We start from the raw sequence: 18,081 nt of genomic DNA, 5'->3' as shown, positions 1-18,081 counted from the left end.
AATATCAAAACTGAAGGGCAATTGGATGCTTTAAATATTTGTCTTTACCAACCAACACGAACTCCGGAAGCCTTAAGTTCAAAAGAGGCTGAGATAGTTGCCTCATTTTATCACATGGCATTGACAATAAAATCAGTTTCCCTGAAGCATGGGCTTGAGGTTGGGAATGATTAATAAGGACCAGAAAGAGAGAGAGAGAGAGAGAGAGAGAGAGAGAGAGAGAGAGAGAGAGAGAGAGAGTGTACAGTGGTTAGGGCACTTGCCTGGCACACAGCCAACACAGGTTCCATTCCAACACTGCGTATGATACCCTGAGCTCTGCGAAGAGTGCTCCGTAAACACAGTAAGCCTGAGGACTGCCAAGTGTGTCACCCCCCACCCCCCCCCCCCAAAATAGGAGAAGGATTAAGAAAATGTATGGAAACACCGTTTAAAAACTTAGTAGTGAGACTGGAGCAATAGCACAGTGGGTAGGGTGTTTGCCTTGCACGCGGACGACCTGAGTTCGATTCCCAGCATCCCATATGGTCCCCCGAGCACCGCCAGGAGTAATTCCTGAGTGCAGAGCCAGGAATAACCCCTCTGCACTGCTGGGTGTGACCCAAAAAGCCAAAACAAACAAACAAAAAAAAACCCTTAGTAGTATTGGATGTGAGAGATAGTTCAGTAGGGGGGACACTTGCCTTGCACATGGCCTACCCGGGTATGATCCTTAGCACCATATTTAGCCCCCTGAGCACTGTCAGGAGTAATCCCCAAGCACAGAGCCAGGAGGAATCAGAGTCCTCCCCTCCCCCCAGCCCTCAAAAAGGCAGCAGGAGGCCGAAGCAATAGCACAGCGAGGAGGGCGTTTGCCTTACATGCGGCCAATCCGGGTTCGATCCCCAGCATCCCATAGGGTCCCCCTGAACACTACTAGGAGTAATTCCTGAGTGCAGAGCCAGGAGCAACCCTTGAACATCTCCAGGTGTGATACCCCCCACCCTACCCCCCGAAAAGAAAGCCAAAAAATAAATAAAAATCAAAAAGGTCGCAGTGTCAGCTCACTCACTGCCATGGGTTACGTCCTCCCTTCCTGCTGTGTGAGCCAGTGACTCTGTGATCTCCCACACACGTGCCTGTCTGGTCACACAAGGATGTCCATACACGCGTGTGTCAGTGGCTGATGAACAGAGGAAAACCAGAAGCAGTTTGTCCAGGGGCCTCCGTTTGGTAGATGGGGCCAGATAGGAATCCCGTCCTGCAGAAGACCACTGACCTTCCGGGACAGTGCAGTGTTTGACGGGTGGACGGGAGTGGCAGGCAGAACCTTCCGGAAGCAGAGTGGTGGGCCTGTGTGTGACGTGTTTGGGAAGGGCTGCTGGCACCCCTCATCCTTTTTGTTTTCTTTTTTCCCCCATCTTCCCCCTTAAAGTCAACTCTAGTTTTTTCCTTCATTCTGACCCCTGCTTTTCACTTACTCTTAAAAAAAAAAAAACGAGTTTCCTACACCTGAACTGAACTCCCTTGAGCTTTACAGAAGCTTCAGGAGGCCCCCAAGTAGTTCTTAGCCCAGTAAAAGGGGTAGGAACTGGGGCTGGAGCGATAGCACAGCGGGTAGGGTGTTTGCTTTGCACGCGGCCGACCCGGGTTCGATTCCCAGCATTCCATAGGGTTCCCCTGAGCACCGCCAGGAGTAATTCCTGAGTGCAGAGCCAGGAGTAACCCCTGTGCATCACCGGGTGTGACTCAAAATGCCAAAAAAGGTGGGGGGCCGCGGGTAGAAACTGAGGCTGTGGCAGGAAAATCATGGATCCAAGCCGGTGATTGGTGAAGTCGGGATGTGGATGGAGCCTGCCTAAGTCCAGGTCCAGTGGTACCCACTGAGTGGCTGAGGTTGGGGGAATAAAGGGGTGGAGAACGCAAAGGGATAGTCCCCAGCCTGTGTGAGGATTGGTTCACGCAGTCTGGGGGAGAAACTCCAGGAGCTTTGGAAACAAGCAGAGCTGTTTTGAAAGCTGGTATCTGAGGAGTAAGAATCTGGAGCTTGGTGTGTGATTAGGATTGGTCACCTAATGGACCATCCCGGAGCAGACAGGAATTCCTAGCAAGTGTGCATGGCCTCTCAGCAGCCTCCCTGAGCCCCCCTCCCCGCCGCAGGTCACTTGTGGAGGGAAGCTGGGTCCATCTGAGGTGAAGCTACATTGTCAGTGGAACTGCAACTCGGGTGAAGAGGTGAAGCTACATTGTCAGTGGAACTGCAACTCTCCACTGCTTTCGGTGGGGAAACGCAGTAATGCACAGCCCCGTGGCCATGACGTCACGGACCATCACCACGGAAACACCTGGCCTGGAACAAACACGGCAGAGCGGCGTCACTGCATGTGGCAGGGAGGAGAGGAAACTGGCAGCCAGCGATAAGGCACTAGGCAACAGCAGTTCACTGCAGTCTCAAAAAACAGAAGCCTCGATGCTTGGCAAAGCACAGCAGCACCAGAGACATGCATTGCCCAGGGACTGGGCATGGTGTGAATTTGCAGACAGCACTCAGTTCCGAACATGGCTACCTTAAAAAAATAAAAATCAAAAAAGGCCAGCGTCCATGCCCGAGGACCATCGGACTCCTCCCGGGAGAGGGGAGACAATTCCTCGGCATGGCAGAGGAAGACTGGCCGGGGAGAGGCCTGGAACAGCCCAGACTGGAATTGGCAGTGCCTGGCGCTGGGTTTGTAGTCAAATGAGTCACCGGTGGAAGGAGTTGTGCAGTTGTAGCTGTGAATCACCACGAGATACACGGGGCTTCGGTTCTCCGGCGGATCTCTACAAGTCACCCGCTGGCACACAGGTTCAGAATCTGAATGCTGCGCTGAACCGCACAGAGATTCCGTGGGCATGAAGAAGTTGCTGATAAGGAACCGTCACTATTCCCTGAGAATCCTGATGGGCAAACGCCCTTGACAACACAGTCAGTCTGGAAGAACTGGTCCGGCTGATCTGAAGCTCTGTCCCTCTGAGGGATGTGGGAGGTGAGGGGTGGGAACGGGCACTCCCCTCCCTCCTGCCAGGCTATGCACTTTCCCGGCCCATTTGTGAGCTTTGGGTTCTGAGTCCCTTGTGGATGGAGCTAGAAATAAGGCATGCTTAGCCCGGTGCCCGCAGTGTGGAGGATACAGGAAATGGTAACTCATATTGGTGGGGTTTTTTTTTGCTTTTTTTGTGGGGGGGGGGGAGGGGGACACACCCAGTGGTGCTCAGGGCTGACTCCTGGGTCCTGGGTCTGCACTCACGGATCACTCCTGGTGGGTCACTGGAGATCCAATCCGGGTCAGTTGCATGCAAGGCAAGCAACCTACCGGCTGTATTATCTTTCTGGTCTCTGACCTTTTTTTTAAAAAAAAAAAACAATATTTGAGGGAAGCTTCCCGAGCAGTGTTTAATGGGGCCAGGGCCCATCCTGTTGATAGTCCATCTGCTGGGCCTGGCGGTTGGTTCAGTGCTGGGGGCCACTGGCTGGCGTCTTGGCTCTGCCCAGCAGCCAGAGATCCTCTTTCCTGTGCCCCCCCCCCCCAGTGGGGACCCCTAGTACTTGCCCACCAGCCTCCGCCCTGACATTTGCCCTCCGAGAGACGAGTCACTTAGCTGTCTCCTGGTTGTGGACATCGCAACTTTCGGCATCAAACCGTCTCTGTCACAAGTGGGGTTTCCGTTTTCCCTGTGTGGATGAGAGTTGAGGGGGGGCCGTGCTCAGATGACCACTTGGACCCAGCCAGCATGGCCCCTCCCAATGACCGCAGGAAGCCTGCTGACAGTGAGGGCATTGCTCATCTCATAGGCGGGTGGCAAACTTCACCCTCTCCCTTTCCACCCCTACCCCCACCCCGATGTATTGATTTATCACTGGTTTCCAATCCCATCTTTGCTCTGGGCACTGAGGCTTATCCCGCTCTCACGTCTCTACTTCAGGAGTGGAGAAAGACATGTCGAGTACTCATCAGGGCCCTTCTGCTTGGGTCACTCGCCCTTCTGGAAATCTCCATATCTGCACAGGGCACAGCGCCTTTCTTTCCTCTCTCTCGGGAAAACCAGTCCCTTCCTATGACACAGTGAACAGGCTCTAGACTTCAGTCAGAAGCAGGGGGAAAAAAATCCACTCACCAAAATAAAAAAGTTCCAGATATTTTTTTCTTTTTGCATCCTTCCCAATTCCTTCTCCCTAAAAGTCAGATTGAAAACGTTCTCTAGAAAAAAAAAAAAAAGACCCAAGCTGTTCTCCACAGAGACGAATGATGTGTGAGATTATCTAACCGCATCTCCAGGCTTCAATGCCGAATTCAGTGCGGCCCCGAGTCCCAAGGAGGCTGAAAATTCATATTCAGATAAGCACAGAGCAGCCCCTGCTAACAGATGGAGCAGGGCGCAGCATAAAGGTCTAATCCTATCATGCCGATTCCTGTATGGCCATCTGGATAATCCGGCGCACACATTCAAGGCCTGTTACTACCGCGGCTCCAGCCAAGATTAACGTCATAGATTTTCCACGAGACTTGCTCAGATCTCACTTGATTTTCCAGGCCCAGGAAGACATTGGCAAATAAAGACTTGTGAGTTTTTCCCCCAGAAGAAACAGTCACAATTTAAAATTTTTCTCCCTCTTTTTTTAACCTAAAAATTTTCCCCTCCTTTCCTCATATCAGGCACCCACTTTGGGCGCAATATTTTTTATTTTGCTTTCTCTCCTTGGCTGGGATGTCTAGCGGTTTTCTCATCACGGGATAGGAAGGCGAATTGGGTTGGCGATAACACTGTATGGGAAAGTTCTTACTGAGTGGAGAAGAGTCATTTTACCTGTTGTGTGACTGCGGCCAGTGAACTTACAACATCGGATCCAGGAATACTTCCTTGGAGAGTTTTGAGAGTTTTCCCATCCCCACCCCACCTCATTACTTCCCACGGTGTGGTGGGTAGTTGTCCCTGAGCAGGGGAATGGAAGAAAGGAAAGAACAGTGTCTAGCACTGGTGGCTGCGAGCTGCTTCAGGAGTAATACCGGCGCATTTTCATTTTGGGATTTGGCAAACGCACTGCGAGGTGGAAACAGCACAGCCTCACTTCCTCCTCGCGATCTCGAGCTTCCCACGTGTTTTTAACAAACAATTTTTTGCATATTATGAAACAATGCCAGTTGGGTGTCATTAAATAAAAACGCCTTCAACAGCTCTGGCAAATGCAATTCGAAGTCACAGATACATCAAAATGTCAATTTTTTTTTTAACTTGCTCACATGTGAAATAACTCTGAGAACCTGCCCAGAGTTCTGGCTCGCAGACAGACAGACAGACTGCGAAACCCAGAGGCGTGCCCCGAGCCCCATGGCATTCCAGTTGTGCCCCAGGACTTCTGTTCCGTTTCTGACTTTGTCCGTCCACTGATTGCCGAGGAATTGTGCTCATTCAGAATAGAATAAGAAGGCTGCAGAATAAACAGGAAGTCGGTACAATTTGGGCTGGCTCTATATTTAGCCCAGGGCATAGTTTGGGACTGAGCTAGCGCGCTAAGTTTAGCCGCACCTCGATAGCCCGCTAGGTTAAGCCCTGCCCGGGGAAGGTGCACGGTCGGATCAACGCCTCCATCTAGTGACTGGGAATTCTTCCTTTGCTCCGCCTCAGTGAAACCATTAGTGTTGTCAAAGCAAAGGGTTCTCTTGCCAAACAGAGTCACTTTGAAATAGAGGGAGAAAAAAAAACACTTGAAACTCTCAAAAGTCCTCATTTAATATTTAATAGATTTAATTGCTGCTGGTGTTGAGAAACCGCTAGATCATGGGTTACATTTCTCTTCAGGGTGACAAATGTACCATCACACACACATAGGCATGCGCGCGCACGCACACACACACAAGCACACACACACACACACACACACTGACCTTTTTGCGTCTATAATATGTTATTCTTGGCCAAATCACATGTAGATTTGCTAGCACATTGGCTCTGATATGTCAATGTGTAACAACAAAGGGAAATAAAAATCCTAATAAATAATAAAATGCTTAACTGCATAAAGCAATTACTGAGGAAAAAATAAGCAGAAAGAAATTGAAGTTAAAGCACAAGGTTGTATGTGTGTATGTGTGTGTGTGTGTGTGTGTGTGTGTGTGTGTGTGTGATATGTGTGTCCCCTCACTGATACACTGGTAAAGTTTAGCTGTTCTGTCAGCATTGGAGCCTCTGCAGCTTTCTGCGGGGTCCCCAGAGTGGGTGGGTCTTAGGCCAGACTTCCCTCTGCCCTCCCCTCCTCTCCCAGCCGCTGACTGTGTGACTTGTCAACCCCATAACCACCATGTAGGTGCTCCTTGGCCAGTAAAGCAATCCTTTCATTCAGAAGAAACCCAGACAAAACAATCGCTGGGACTCTACAGCAAGAATAGGTGTTGGGGTCCCAAGTCCAGCAGGGGAGACCTGGTGCCCCCATAAGTCCCTGCAGCCTAACCCGATTCAAGCAAACACAGGGGCAGGGTTCTATGGGGGCCTGGGTTCCCACCCTATAGAGCAGGCTGAGTTCAGGCGCTTTGGTTGAGCCTCAGAAATTGGGGCAGTAATACTCAAGTCAATTCCTCTTTCCTGCAAAGATTGCCACTGAGCTTCATTCCAGGCAGAAGGAGACCCCTGGGCGGGTCTTGCTTGGGAAGGGACGGATGTGACATCAGCTCAGAATACGTTACCGTCTCTTTCGCCCTCACTCGTTGGAAGCTCCCGGGAATGTTTCCCTGCCAGCAGCGCAATCTGTGATGAGATGCGAGAAAGGGTCTGGTTTCTGAGCCCACCAGCCGGGCCGACAGTGGCCACTGGGGCACGCAAGGCAGGACACCGGCAGACACCCGGTGCATTTGGCCTGCAGTCTGTGAAAAGGGCCCAGGTGCCAGGACAGCTCAGAGGCTGTTTCGGAAGCTTCCTGATCACTCCGGGTGTGCACGGTTAGAACAGTGTGGCACTCTTGCCTGGGTGCAAAGACCATCCTTTTCCAAAGATGAAAATCAAATGAGCATGAATGCGTCCTTCTCTCTGGGACTTGACAGCAAGAATAGGTGTTGGGGTCCCCAAGTCCAGCATGGGGGACCTGGTGCCCCCATAAGTCCCTGCAGCCTAACCCAGTTTAGTCATACACAGGGACACAGGGTTTTATGGGGTCCTGGGTTCCCAGCCAATAGAACAGGCTGAGTTCAGGCGCTTTGGCTGAACCCCAGAATGGGGGCAGGGAGAGCCAGTGCCCACATCTTGGCCGCCATTCTGACCATCGGCAATGGGCTCTGGAGAAAATGCTCCTTCATCAAAAGTTCTGGATAACCCATGACAGCAAGAGGCAGGGGAGGAGGGGGGGCGGTTATAGCTCGTTCGCATGCCAAACACTATAGAAATGGCAAAGACCTCGGGTTCACTCAATGGTGGGTGGGTTTCATCTTGCGATTGCAAGTGGGATGCAGACAGTTCTAGCCCCATCAGTTCTCCACTGAGTTTTTTTGCTCCTGATGGAGTCTGTGAGCACTGCAGGGAGCAAAGGTCCTGACCAGGCCTCCTCGACGGGACTCAGCTGATGCCAGAGTGACCTTGGGGTGGCAGTGGGGGTGGGGTGGGGGTGAGACAGAGGGCTGGTGCTGCTGGTGACCAGGGTGGGCCCCCCAGGGCATCTCTGCCCCTGAAGCAGAGAGGTATTGATCAGGGCAGGAAGAGGTTTCAGAGGCTAAGAACAGCCCCGGGCCACTGCTGCTGACTGGTCAGGTCACTAACTCACCTCAGAGCTAAATTAACCCTTATTCCCGAGGCCACCCGTTAATGCTGGTGTGAAACAGGGTCCCCTGCACCCACCCACCCCACCCCTGCTCGGAAGGTGGGCCCAGGACTCGAGGTCTAGCTGACTCTGGGAGGGAGGATGTCTCAGGCTGCCGAGTGACTCACCATGCACCAGGGGCATTAGCTGGCCAGGGTGAGTGGTCGGGTGCCATTGTCTGCTCACAGGACACTAGCATGTTAAATGGCACCCGAGGCTGAACGCTTCTTTCTCTCCACACCGCCCCCCCCCACTCCCCACCGTCCCCCCTCCCTTCTTCCCTCCCTTTTCCTTCTCACCACGGCCATTGTTCAGAAGCAAATTGGAAATCTGGTAATTAGGCCCTGACTCACGGTGTAGTATTAGAGTCCCGAGCCAAAGTTCAACACCCTGAAATGAAATTTAAACCAATTAATCTGTTAGATTTTTATCGCTTGTCCGTGTTTTCTCAGCAATTCCCCCAGCACGTGGCCTTTGATCAACTCTCAGACAAACGCTAAGATGTGGGCCTGCTGCTCGCGGGATGGGAATGACATTAACACGGTGCTCATAAAACAATCAGAGCAGAGGCGCACTCACAGGCAGGGCAGAGTAATATTTAATAAAAGCGCACACACCATCTTCAGAATTAGCATTTTGTGCCTCGCAGTACCTTGGGGAGAAGAGCTTTTATTTGTGGAGTGATCATTATTCTAACAAAGAAGAGCTACCTAATAATTTCCACTTCAACTCTGCAATGTGCCAAGAGCATTTCAGAGCCATTATGCTAAACTGTGGTGGGGTAATCACGTTATTGTCAGAGTTGGAAGGAAGGAAAATCTCCTCCACTTTGGTGACGGTAGGGGTGGGGTAGAAGGGAAGGTAAAAGGAAAACAAAAAGAGAGAGAGAGAGAGAGAGGAGAGAGAGCATCCCCCCCAAAATCCCTAATAACCCCTAACCCCCAACTTTTATTTTTAATGAGCTGTGGAAATCGGAACCGGTAAACAAGAAAGCATCTTTTTCAGTTCAATCAAGAATTTGCCAGTGGAAATGGTTTGGAGTCAAGTGCCCCTGCCCATATTTCCATGGAGACGCCCCTCGGGAATCTTTCCCTCTCTGTGCCACTGGGTGTGGTAGCTGGGGGCCCATCACAGCCTCTTACGACTCCCCTCTGCCTCCTGCAGACCTCAGGAAGAGAAACACATTCTGAGAAATCTGACCCTAGAAGAAGAGGGAAGGGTCCCTTGGCACTGCCAGCGTCTGGGAAGGAGCAGGAGTGGCAGTAGTCATAGTAGAAGCTGTTGGGGTGACAGTAATGCTAGTAGTTAGAGCATCAATAGTAGTCCTAGTAGTCGTTATAGCATTATACTAGTTGTTATAGTACTTATAGTAGTAGTTGTGGTAGCAGTCATTTTAGTGGTTGTAGTAGTTATAATAGTAGTTGTAGCACTTATAGTAGTAGCTGTAGTGCTTATAGAGAAAATGTAGTAGTTTGTTACAGAAGTACTTGCAGTACTCATAGTAGTAATTATAATAGTAGCTGTAGTAGTTATAGTAGTAATTGTCATAGCAGTCATTTTAATAGTTGTAATGCTTAGAATAGCAATTGTAGTAGTAGTTGCTATAGATGTTACAGTCACACTGTAGTTATGTAATAGTAGTTATATAGTAGCTGTGGGTTAGAGCGATAGCACAGCGGTAAGGCGTTTGCCTTGCGTGCAGCCAACATGGCCAACCCGAGTTGGATTCCTCCACCCCTCTCGGAGAGCCCAGCAAGCTACCGAGAGTATCTCGCCCACACGGCAAAGCCTGGCAAGATCCCCGTGACGTATTCAATATGATATGCCAAACACAGTAACAACAAAGTCTCACGAGGGATACGTTGCTGGGCCCTCTCGAGAAAATCGATGAACAACAGGAGGACAGTGACAGTGACATAGTAGCTGTAGTACTTGTATTAATTGTATAGTAGTAGTTGTTATAGAATTATAGTTGTTAGAGCAGCATGGTGGTTTGCTATAATGGTAGTTGTACTTAGGATAGTGCTAGTTCTTTTAGTACTTAGAGTGGTAGTAGAGTGGTAGTAGTTATTGATGTCCTACTTACAATAGTTGTTGTAGTAGTCGTACTTATTGTATTAGTAGTGATAGTAGTTAGGGATGATGGCATCAGATTGCTCCAAAAAAGTACAATCTGGGGGCTGAAGCAATAGTCCAGCAGGTAGGGTATTTCCTTGCACGTGGCCAGTCCAGGTTTGATCCCCCAATGGTCACCTCATATGGTCAGTCCCCCAAACCTGCCAGGAGTGATCCCTGAGTGCAGAGCTAGGAGTAACCCCTGAGCACCACCGGGCGTAGCCCCCAACCAAAACAAAACAAAACAAAACCTTAAAACCAGGGACTTGAAGCTTTCTTCCCTCTGCTATTTCCTAGATGTTGCTTCTAGAACCCAAAGCCATTTGGTCGCTTTCCCTGGTCGTACCTGGGAAGTGGAAAGAGGCAGTCACGCTCACAGGAGGGCACTCACACAGGCAGGCACCTCCACACATGGAGAGGCACATACATGCAAACACACGCACACAGACAGGCACAGGCAGACAGGCACACGTGCCTCTGAGCTCTGCAAATCACACCTGAAGAGAAAAGGGAAAGGCCGAGAGCAAAGCGGGCGGGCTGCATGCCGACCCTGTAGCAGCATCCTTACAGACACAGATGCACCTAATGTGGCCGGACCTCACCTCGCATCAGGACCACATGAGATGTGATGCCGACACAGAAGTCCCTGGATCCCCAGTAGCATCTTCCCGCCACCCTCAGTCCCCTGAGGTAGAAGGGAAGGATTAGGATTTTTAGAGACATGAGCTAGAACTTCCCCCAGACCGCTTCAATTCTCCAGATTTTTATAGAGTTGTTAAGTACGGTTTATTTTTCTTGTAAATCGCTTGGAATCATGCATCATCTTCTGCCACTGATTTGGGAATTCTCAATCATCAATCATGCACTGAATCTTTTGGTTTTTGTTTTTTGCATTTAAGTTAAAAAGTCTTTTTAGGACCAAGACCAACGCCTGCTAAAGGCTCATCACTGCCTTCATGTGGAATTGAAGTTGGTCCAGACATTTTAGTCATGAATCACTTGCATTTTCTTGGTGAATTATTTTGTTTGGGAAAGAAAGTGGAGGAGAGAAAAGGCCCAGTTTTCACTGCAAATGCTTTGCTGAGTTCAGCCAACCTGAAATGTTTAGTTTGGATATTTTCAATGTTCTCAGTGCTTTTTTTTTGTAAGATGAATTTGAATGCAACTCAAACTCCATCCTTCACACTGGTCCCATCAGACCAACCTTAATCTTTTCTTGTTGCAAAAGTGAAAGGATGACATTTTGCCAAATCTGACAAAAGTTCAGTCAGTTACAAGTGTTTATTATTATTTTTTTTGAGGGGGAGGCAGTTTTTATTTCACTAATATCAGCTGGTGCTCTTACAGGCTCTGATACTCGGTTGTCAGCTTTGGGTGCTTAGGGAACTTTTGACAAACTTTCGTTTTCTCTCCTCATGCCTGAGATGCCTGAGGCCTTGGCATTTGCTTACAACAGTGTCTGTGATATGTCATGAGAAGCGTTTCTCATCGTTGCTGCTCCAGAGGGAAGGCATGCACCCAGGCTGATTTTCCCTGCCAAAATTTCCTCTTTCTTGATTTTCCGATTTCCCCCTGCCCCTCACTGCCCATTTGTATTTCTACGGGATGGATAGATTGCTCCATAGCTGGCGGCTTGCCTCTATGAGCAAAGGGGAGAAGGCAGCAGGAATAGAGAAGGGATCACTAAGAAAATGATGGCTGGAGGAATCATTCGGGATGGGAGATGTGTGCAGAAAGTAGATAAAGGACGAAACATGATAACCTCTCAGGGTCTGTATTGCAAACCATAATGCCCCAAAGTAGAGAGAGATTATGGCGAATCATGTCTGCCATGGAGGCAGAGGGAGGGTGGGAAAGTGGGGTTATACCGGGGATATTGGTGGTGGGGGATGTGCACTGGTGGAGGGAATGGTGTTTGATCATTGTGTGATTATAACCCAAACATGAAAGCTTGTAACTATCTGACGGTGGTTCAATAAAAATAAAACAAAAAACAAAAAAACAAAACTGCAAAGCATTCTGAGGAGATTTAAATAAAAAAAGAAAGAAAGAAAACGTGTATCTCAGACTTGATGGGTTTTTCTTTTCAAGAGGTACCAACCCGGGCTCTATTTGGATGCCTCTGAGCCCGCAGGCATCTTTTGAGATGCCACCTCTGTTCTCTGTCATCTCTGGCAGTTAAGAAATTAAATTTTGCTTCTGTGTCTTAATGCTGTGGCTCGAAAGCGATCTGGTGTGGGGAGAAAGGGACTCTGTTTCATTGTTGGTGGGAATGCCGACTGGTCCAGCCTTTTTGGAAAACAATATGGACATTCCTTCCAAAAACTAGAAATTGAGCTTTCATATGACCCTGCTGTATCACTTTTGGGAATATATCTCGAGGGTACAAAAAAATCACAGTAGAAATAACATTTGCACCTGTATGTTCACTGCAGCACTGTTCACAGTAGCCAAAATCTGGAAACAACCCGAGTCCCCAAGAATAGTCGACTGGTTAAAGAAACTTTGGTACATCTATACGATGGAATACTATGCAGCTGTTAGGAGAGATGAAGTCATGAAATTTGCTTATAAGTGGATGATCATGGAGAGTATCATGCTAAGTGAAATGAGTCAGAGAGAGATAGACATAGGATGACTGCACTCATTTGTGGAGTATAAAATAATATGAGAGTGACACCCAAGGACAGTAGAGACAAGGGCCAGGAAGATTGCCCCAGAGTTGGAAGCCTGCCTCATGAGCTGGGGGAGAAGGCAGCTGGAATAGAGAAGGGATCACTAACGATGGTTGGAGGGATCGCTCGGGATGGGAGATGTGTGCTGAAAGTAGATAAAGGACCAAATGTGATAGCCTCTCTGTACTGCAAACTATAATGCCCCCAAATAGAGAGAGAGTATGGGGGAAATTGCCATGGAGGCAGGGGGAGGGGTGGGATGGGGGGATACTGGGGACATTGGTGGTGGAGAGTGCACTGGCGGAGGGATGGGTGTTTGATCATTGTATGACTGAAACTCAAACATGACAACATGTATCTCATGGTGATTCAATAAGAAAAAGAAAAAAGCCATCTGGGTGCGAAAATGCATCTCAAGAGAGAGGAGGAAAAATAACACTTCCCAGAAGTGGAGGGAGAGACCGCACCTGGGGGTCCCGGGCTAGGGAGCGCTGAGATTTTGAGGAACTTGCTGTTAGTGTAAAGCTAGAAGATGGTTTGCTTTGGTTTTTCCCTCGGTCCTCTTGTTCGCAAGCCTCCCGTCTCGAGGGCTGGGTTCTAACGGCCGACTTCTTCTCTTTTCCATGTGTGTTGAAAAGCAGCAACGCCGTGTATCAAAGCCATCAGCCCGAGCGAAGGCTGGACGACGGGCGGGGCCACGGTCATCATCATCGGCGACAACTTCTTCGACGGGCTGCAGGTCATATTCGGTACCATGCTGGTCTGGAGCGAGGTAGGAACTGCGGGCATGCGGCCATCCCACGGCGGGTTTTCTATGGATGTCCGTCATACTGCCGGGGTGGTTGGGTTGGTGAGCGTGAAGGCATCAGGCTGGAGTAATAGCACAGTGGGGAGGGCATTTGCCTTGCATGCGGCCGACCCGGGTTCAATCCCCGCCATCCCACAGGGTCCCCCAAGCACCGCCAGGAGTAATTCCTGAGTGCAGAACCAGGAGTTCCCCCTGAGCATCGCCGGGTGTGACCCAAAAAAGCAAAAAAAAAAAAATTGAAAAAATAAACATGAAGGTGTTGGGTGTCAGGGCATGGCTCTTTGGACTGGAGTAACTTTTGTCTCCTGGTTGCAGGCACCCCCTTCCCCCCAAGTGTCTATGATGTGATGCCCTTGGGTTTGCCCTGGCAGAGAGGTTGGGGATAGGTGAGGGGAGGGCAAAGTACTGGAGTACGTGAATGGCACCCGGGCCTGGAACCTGAGCGGGGCAGGGTGGGGTGTTGGTGGAGTCTGTCGGGGAAGCTCTGTGCAGGGGGGGTGTGGCCCTGATATGTGGGTGCCTCTCAGGGGCACGGGGTGGGGGGCGCCTGGCAGATAGTGGTCCTGGTGGGAGCCGAGTGTGCTGTGTGTCCCCCCAACACACACTGGAGGAGGGAGGGAGCACCCTGCAGTGATGCAGCCCCTCCTCGTTGGCAAGGCAGGGGTGTGGGAACATCGTGGAAGCAGCAGTTGCCCACCTCCAGGGCTGTGGGGACCCCCAACCATGCTCACTCTGCCTTCAACACCTCCAGCCCTGCTTTCGGGGGCTTCTGGCATACCCCCACCATGTCCCTGCCAAGAGGGGGCTCCGGGCATCAGACTCTGTCTGTATCCTACTGGAAGATGCCCCAGGTTCTTGCCCTGCTTGGGGGCACATTTAGGGGCCCTGTCACTTTGGTTTGGTTTAGAGGCCACACCCAGCAACGCTCAGGGCTTGCTCCTGGCTCAGGAATCACTCCTGACGGTGATGCTCGGGAGACCCTATGGGGATGCTGGGGATGGAGCCCAGGTCAGCCGCGTGCCAGGCGAGAGGCCCTCCCCGCTGTCCTCGCGCTCCGGCCCCAGGAGTAGCTATTTTCTAACTTAGATTTATCCCAGGGGCTTCCAGGGCCTGGCCAAGCCCTGCTCGGTCCCACCCAATCCTCCCCTGTCCTTCTGGGTGGGGATGGTGAGAACATGGGCAGGCACTGCCCAAGGGGGCATCAGTCCACTTTGACTCTTCTTGAGGGGACCCCACAGGGCAGCTGGTTCCTGTCAGCAGTTGGACATTTCTTCCGTGATGCCTGTCCACCCTCTGGGGCGTGGGCAGAGCACTGTCCCGGGGCCTCCTGTATCACCATAGTCCTGATGCTGGGGAGGGTGAGACTTGCAACGACCCCCAGTCCCCCACCCCCCGTGTATTCTAATCCTGCTTCAATTGCTCATGACTGGAACTGGGTCAGGATCAGGCTGTCTGGACGCTTCCACCGAGTGGGCCGAGACTTGGCAGAGTGCCACTGTGATTCACAGTAAAATCACCCGCGACCCCTCGTGAGGGCTCTGGGGGCAGGGGGTGCTACTTGTTTTACTCCCGTGAGGGCTCCATCACTGGTGAGGAAAGCGGGGAACCTGCCCGGCAGAGTGTAGTTAGAGCATGGGTGTTGGGGTTTGCACCGTGTGGGTTTTCAACCCTGAAATAAGCCCCTGGTGAGAACGGAGCAATAGTACAATGCCCTTGCCTTATATACAGCTAACCAGGGTTTAAATCCGGGCATCCCAAAATGTTCCCCTGAGCTCTGCCAGGAATAATTCCCAAGTGCAGAGTGAGGAGTAATTCCTGAGCATCGCTGGGTGTGGTCCCAAAACAGAAAGGAAGGAAGAAAGAGAGACAGAGAGAGAGAGACAGAGAGAGAGAGAGAGAGAGAGAGAGAGAGAGAGAGAGGGGAAGGAAAGAAGGGAGGTAGGGAAAGGAAGGTAGTAAGGAAGAAATTGAAGGAAGAAAGGAAAGGAAGAAAGAAAAAAGATGAAGGAAGGGAGGAAAGGAAGGAAAGAAAGGAAGAAAGGAAGAAAATGAAGAAAGGAAGAAAGAAAAAAGATGAGGGAAGGGAGGAAAGGATGAAAGGAAGGAAGAAAAAGAAAGGAAGGAAAGGAAGGAAGGAAGAAAAAATGAAGAAAGGAAAGGAAGAAAGAAAAAAGAAAGATGAAGGAAGAGAGGAAAGAAAGGAAGTAAAGGAAGAAAGAGAAGGAAGAAAGAAAGAGATAGAGAAGAAAAGAAAAGAAAAAATAAAGAAAAAGAAGCATCGAGTTCCTGAGGGGGCCGACGTGGGGTCATGGTGGGCAGGAGCGGCGTGTCCAGTGAGCCAGGTGGCCTGTGAAAGGCGTGGTCAGTTGTGCCACTGCTTTTTGGTCATCTGCAGTCAGCTCAGCGCCCTCCATCCCAGCAGGCAGAAACTTGTGCGGGAGGAGGGGAGGGACACAGTGCCCTCCTCCGCTGGCCCAAGGGGGAGGTGGCCTCGAGCAGCGGGAGGAAAGCCAGCTTCTGTCCCAGGGAACTCGGCTCTGTGGGCTCCGAGCAGGCATCTGGGGACACGTGTTCATCCCACGCTGCTGCCCGAGGAAGTGTGCCCACTGCTCAGTGCCCACGAGGGAGACGTGGATTCAGAGCCCTCAGTGGGAGCCCCTGCGTCGGCCGGCACGTAGTGGGTCCTCGGGTTTGACCACACCAGCCTCGTCAGCCTCCAGGTCACATCCTGACAGGCACAGCCCCTCCCAGCTGGGTCAGTGCACCCCGGGGAGAGGCCAGGAGCCCAGAACTGTCTGTCAGGCCCAGTGTGGACGTGGGGCAGAGGGAGGCCCTTCCCGCATCTCCCCAGGTGACTGTGGGCACGATGGTGACCCTCGTCTCCAGGCCCGACCCCACTCAACTCCCTCCCTTTCTCTTTCCCTTTTTCTCTCCCCTCTCTCTCCCTCTTTCTCCCTCTCTCTCCCTTTCTCCCTCTTTCTCTCCTCTCTCTCCCTCTTTCTTCCTTCTCTCTCTCCCTCTCTCTTTCATCCTTCTTGTTGTTCCTCTCTCTCTCCCTCCCTCTCTTTCTCCCCTCTCTTCCCCCCCTTCCTCCCTTCTCACTCTCCCTCTCTTTCACTCTTCTCTTTCTCTCTCCCTCTCTCTCTCCCTCTCTCTTTCCCTCTCTCCCTCTTTCTCTCTCTCTCCCCCCTCTCCCCCCCCCCCTTTCTCTCTCCCTGTGCCTGGGCCCTCTTGTACACTCAAGGCTGCCATCTCTGAGACCCGGCATCTCTCCCTCGCGGCCCACACCCATTTATTTCTTCTCTGCTTCCTCACACCCGTGGCCCAGAGCACCAGGAGCGACGGGGCTGGTGAGATTAGCAGCCAGGGCTGTTACTCGGAGTCTTTTTTTAGCTTGAGAATTTTAAAGAGAGCCCGAGAAAATAGGGCTGGCTTAATTTGCCCTCCTCTGCGCTCTTCCTCCCCCTTTTGGCAAAGGAGCAGCAGCAGAGCTGAGTTCTCTGATGACCCCCGAGGCCTGGGGCGAGGGGACGGGGGTGCCTGCTCGCTCTTGGGGGCTCCTGGCTCGCTAGCTCGCTTCCTGCACAGTCCCCAAGTTGGGGCTGAAGGCTGCGGCTTCCTCCGGAATTCAGCAGGCCCGCTCTGCTTCTTCTCTTCCTCCTCGTTTCTTGCCCCGTTCTTCCTCTCTTTCCACAACACACCCTATTTTTGTGGGTCCTCCCAGACACCTTACCATACCCCCAAAGACTTGCACGGATACTCGGGGGGCTTTAGGGAGCAAAGCCAGGGAAAACCCGGGGTGGGTTCGAGCTAAGGTTGCACATGGGAATGTTTCCTCGGCCAGAGGCATGCTGGGGGCAGGACTGGTTTATTTCCATTTTTCCACCATGGAGGTGGGCTGGTGGTTATCTCCAAGTCTCCCTCTGAATTGCCCTGGGCTCAGGGAGGATTGGCCCGCTCTGGGGGTTACCACGCTAGGTTCGGCCTAGGCTTTGGGGGGTCACTATTTGCTCCCGTGCAGCTGACAGGAGCATCTCATAGTTTCATCACTCAGTGTTGGCAGCTGAGAAGGTTCTCAAGCCAGTGGTGAGGAACAGACCATCACGTGTCACATAAGCCGGCCCGAGCCACCTCTACACAGCTGGATCTCTGCACCAGGGTCCCTGAAACCTGGGAGCAACTGCTGTGTCCTTCTGGACAAAGTGATGGTAGAGTGACCAGGAGCCAGGCAGGTGGCCTACGTGTCCACTGCACCCTCCTCTCCCAGGATCGACACTTCCATCCAGCTTGGTCTCTGGACCTCAGTTTCCCCCACGGAGAAGCTCGCCAAACTTACGTGTCTGATCTAGACTGAGTCTTTGTGCCACCGTGTCACTCTGTTTACCTTCCAGATATTTGTGTGGGTTGAACTAGTTCTTGGGGCTCTCAGTAGTCACCCCCTCCCCGCAGGAGACACAGGTTTGTCTTCATATGTGTGGGGAATGACGAATCCAACAAAACCCGCATGTCCTTGTTCTGGGCCTTGGCAGGGATGCACAGTACCGTCATGCTCTGGGTACCTAAAAATGGGGGCTTGGGACTTTGGTAACCCCAGAATCCCAGAATCCCTTTTCATTGAGAAGTCGCCTGAAAAAAGAAGAAGTTCTGGGTGGGACTGGAGTGATAGCACAGCAAGTAGGGCA

At 51.4% G+C, this 18,081-nt stretch overlaps 1 protein-coding gene across 4 annotated transcripts in view; it reads left to right on the top strand.

Annotated features, from left to right (window-relative positions):
* Positions 1 to 18,081, top strand: part of EBF1 (EBF transcription factor 1) — a 400,167-nt gene that overhangs the window by 293,004 nt on the left and 89,082 nt on the right. For 2 of the 4 annotated variants that reach the window (XM_056107979.1, XM_056107977.1), the window contains exon 9: positions 13,233 to 13,363. In XM_056107979.1, coding sequence (XP_055963954.1) covers positions 13,233 to 13,363 — 131 coding nt within the window. Of the gene's footprint in view, positions 1 to 13,229; positions 13,364 to 18,081 lie in introns of all 4 variants that reach the window. The other 2 variants (XM_056107978.1, XM_056107976.1) reach the window with 1 other exon arrangement.

This window comes from Sorex fumeus, unplaced genomic scaffold (assembly GCF_029834395.1).
Source record: "Sorex fumeus unplaced genomic scaffold, SorFum_2.1 ptg000187l, whole genome shotgun sequence".
Taxonomy (NCBI): domain Eukaryota; kingdom Metazoa; phylum Chordata; class Mammalia; order Eulipotyphla; family Soricidae; genus Sorex; species Sorex fumeus.
Note: the sequence above shows the minus strand (reverse complement) of the source record. Positions and strands in the feature narration are given on the sequence as shown.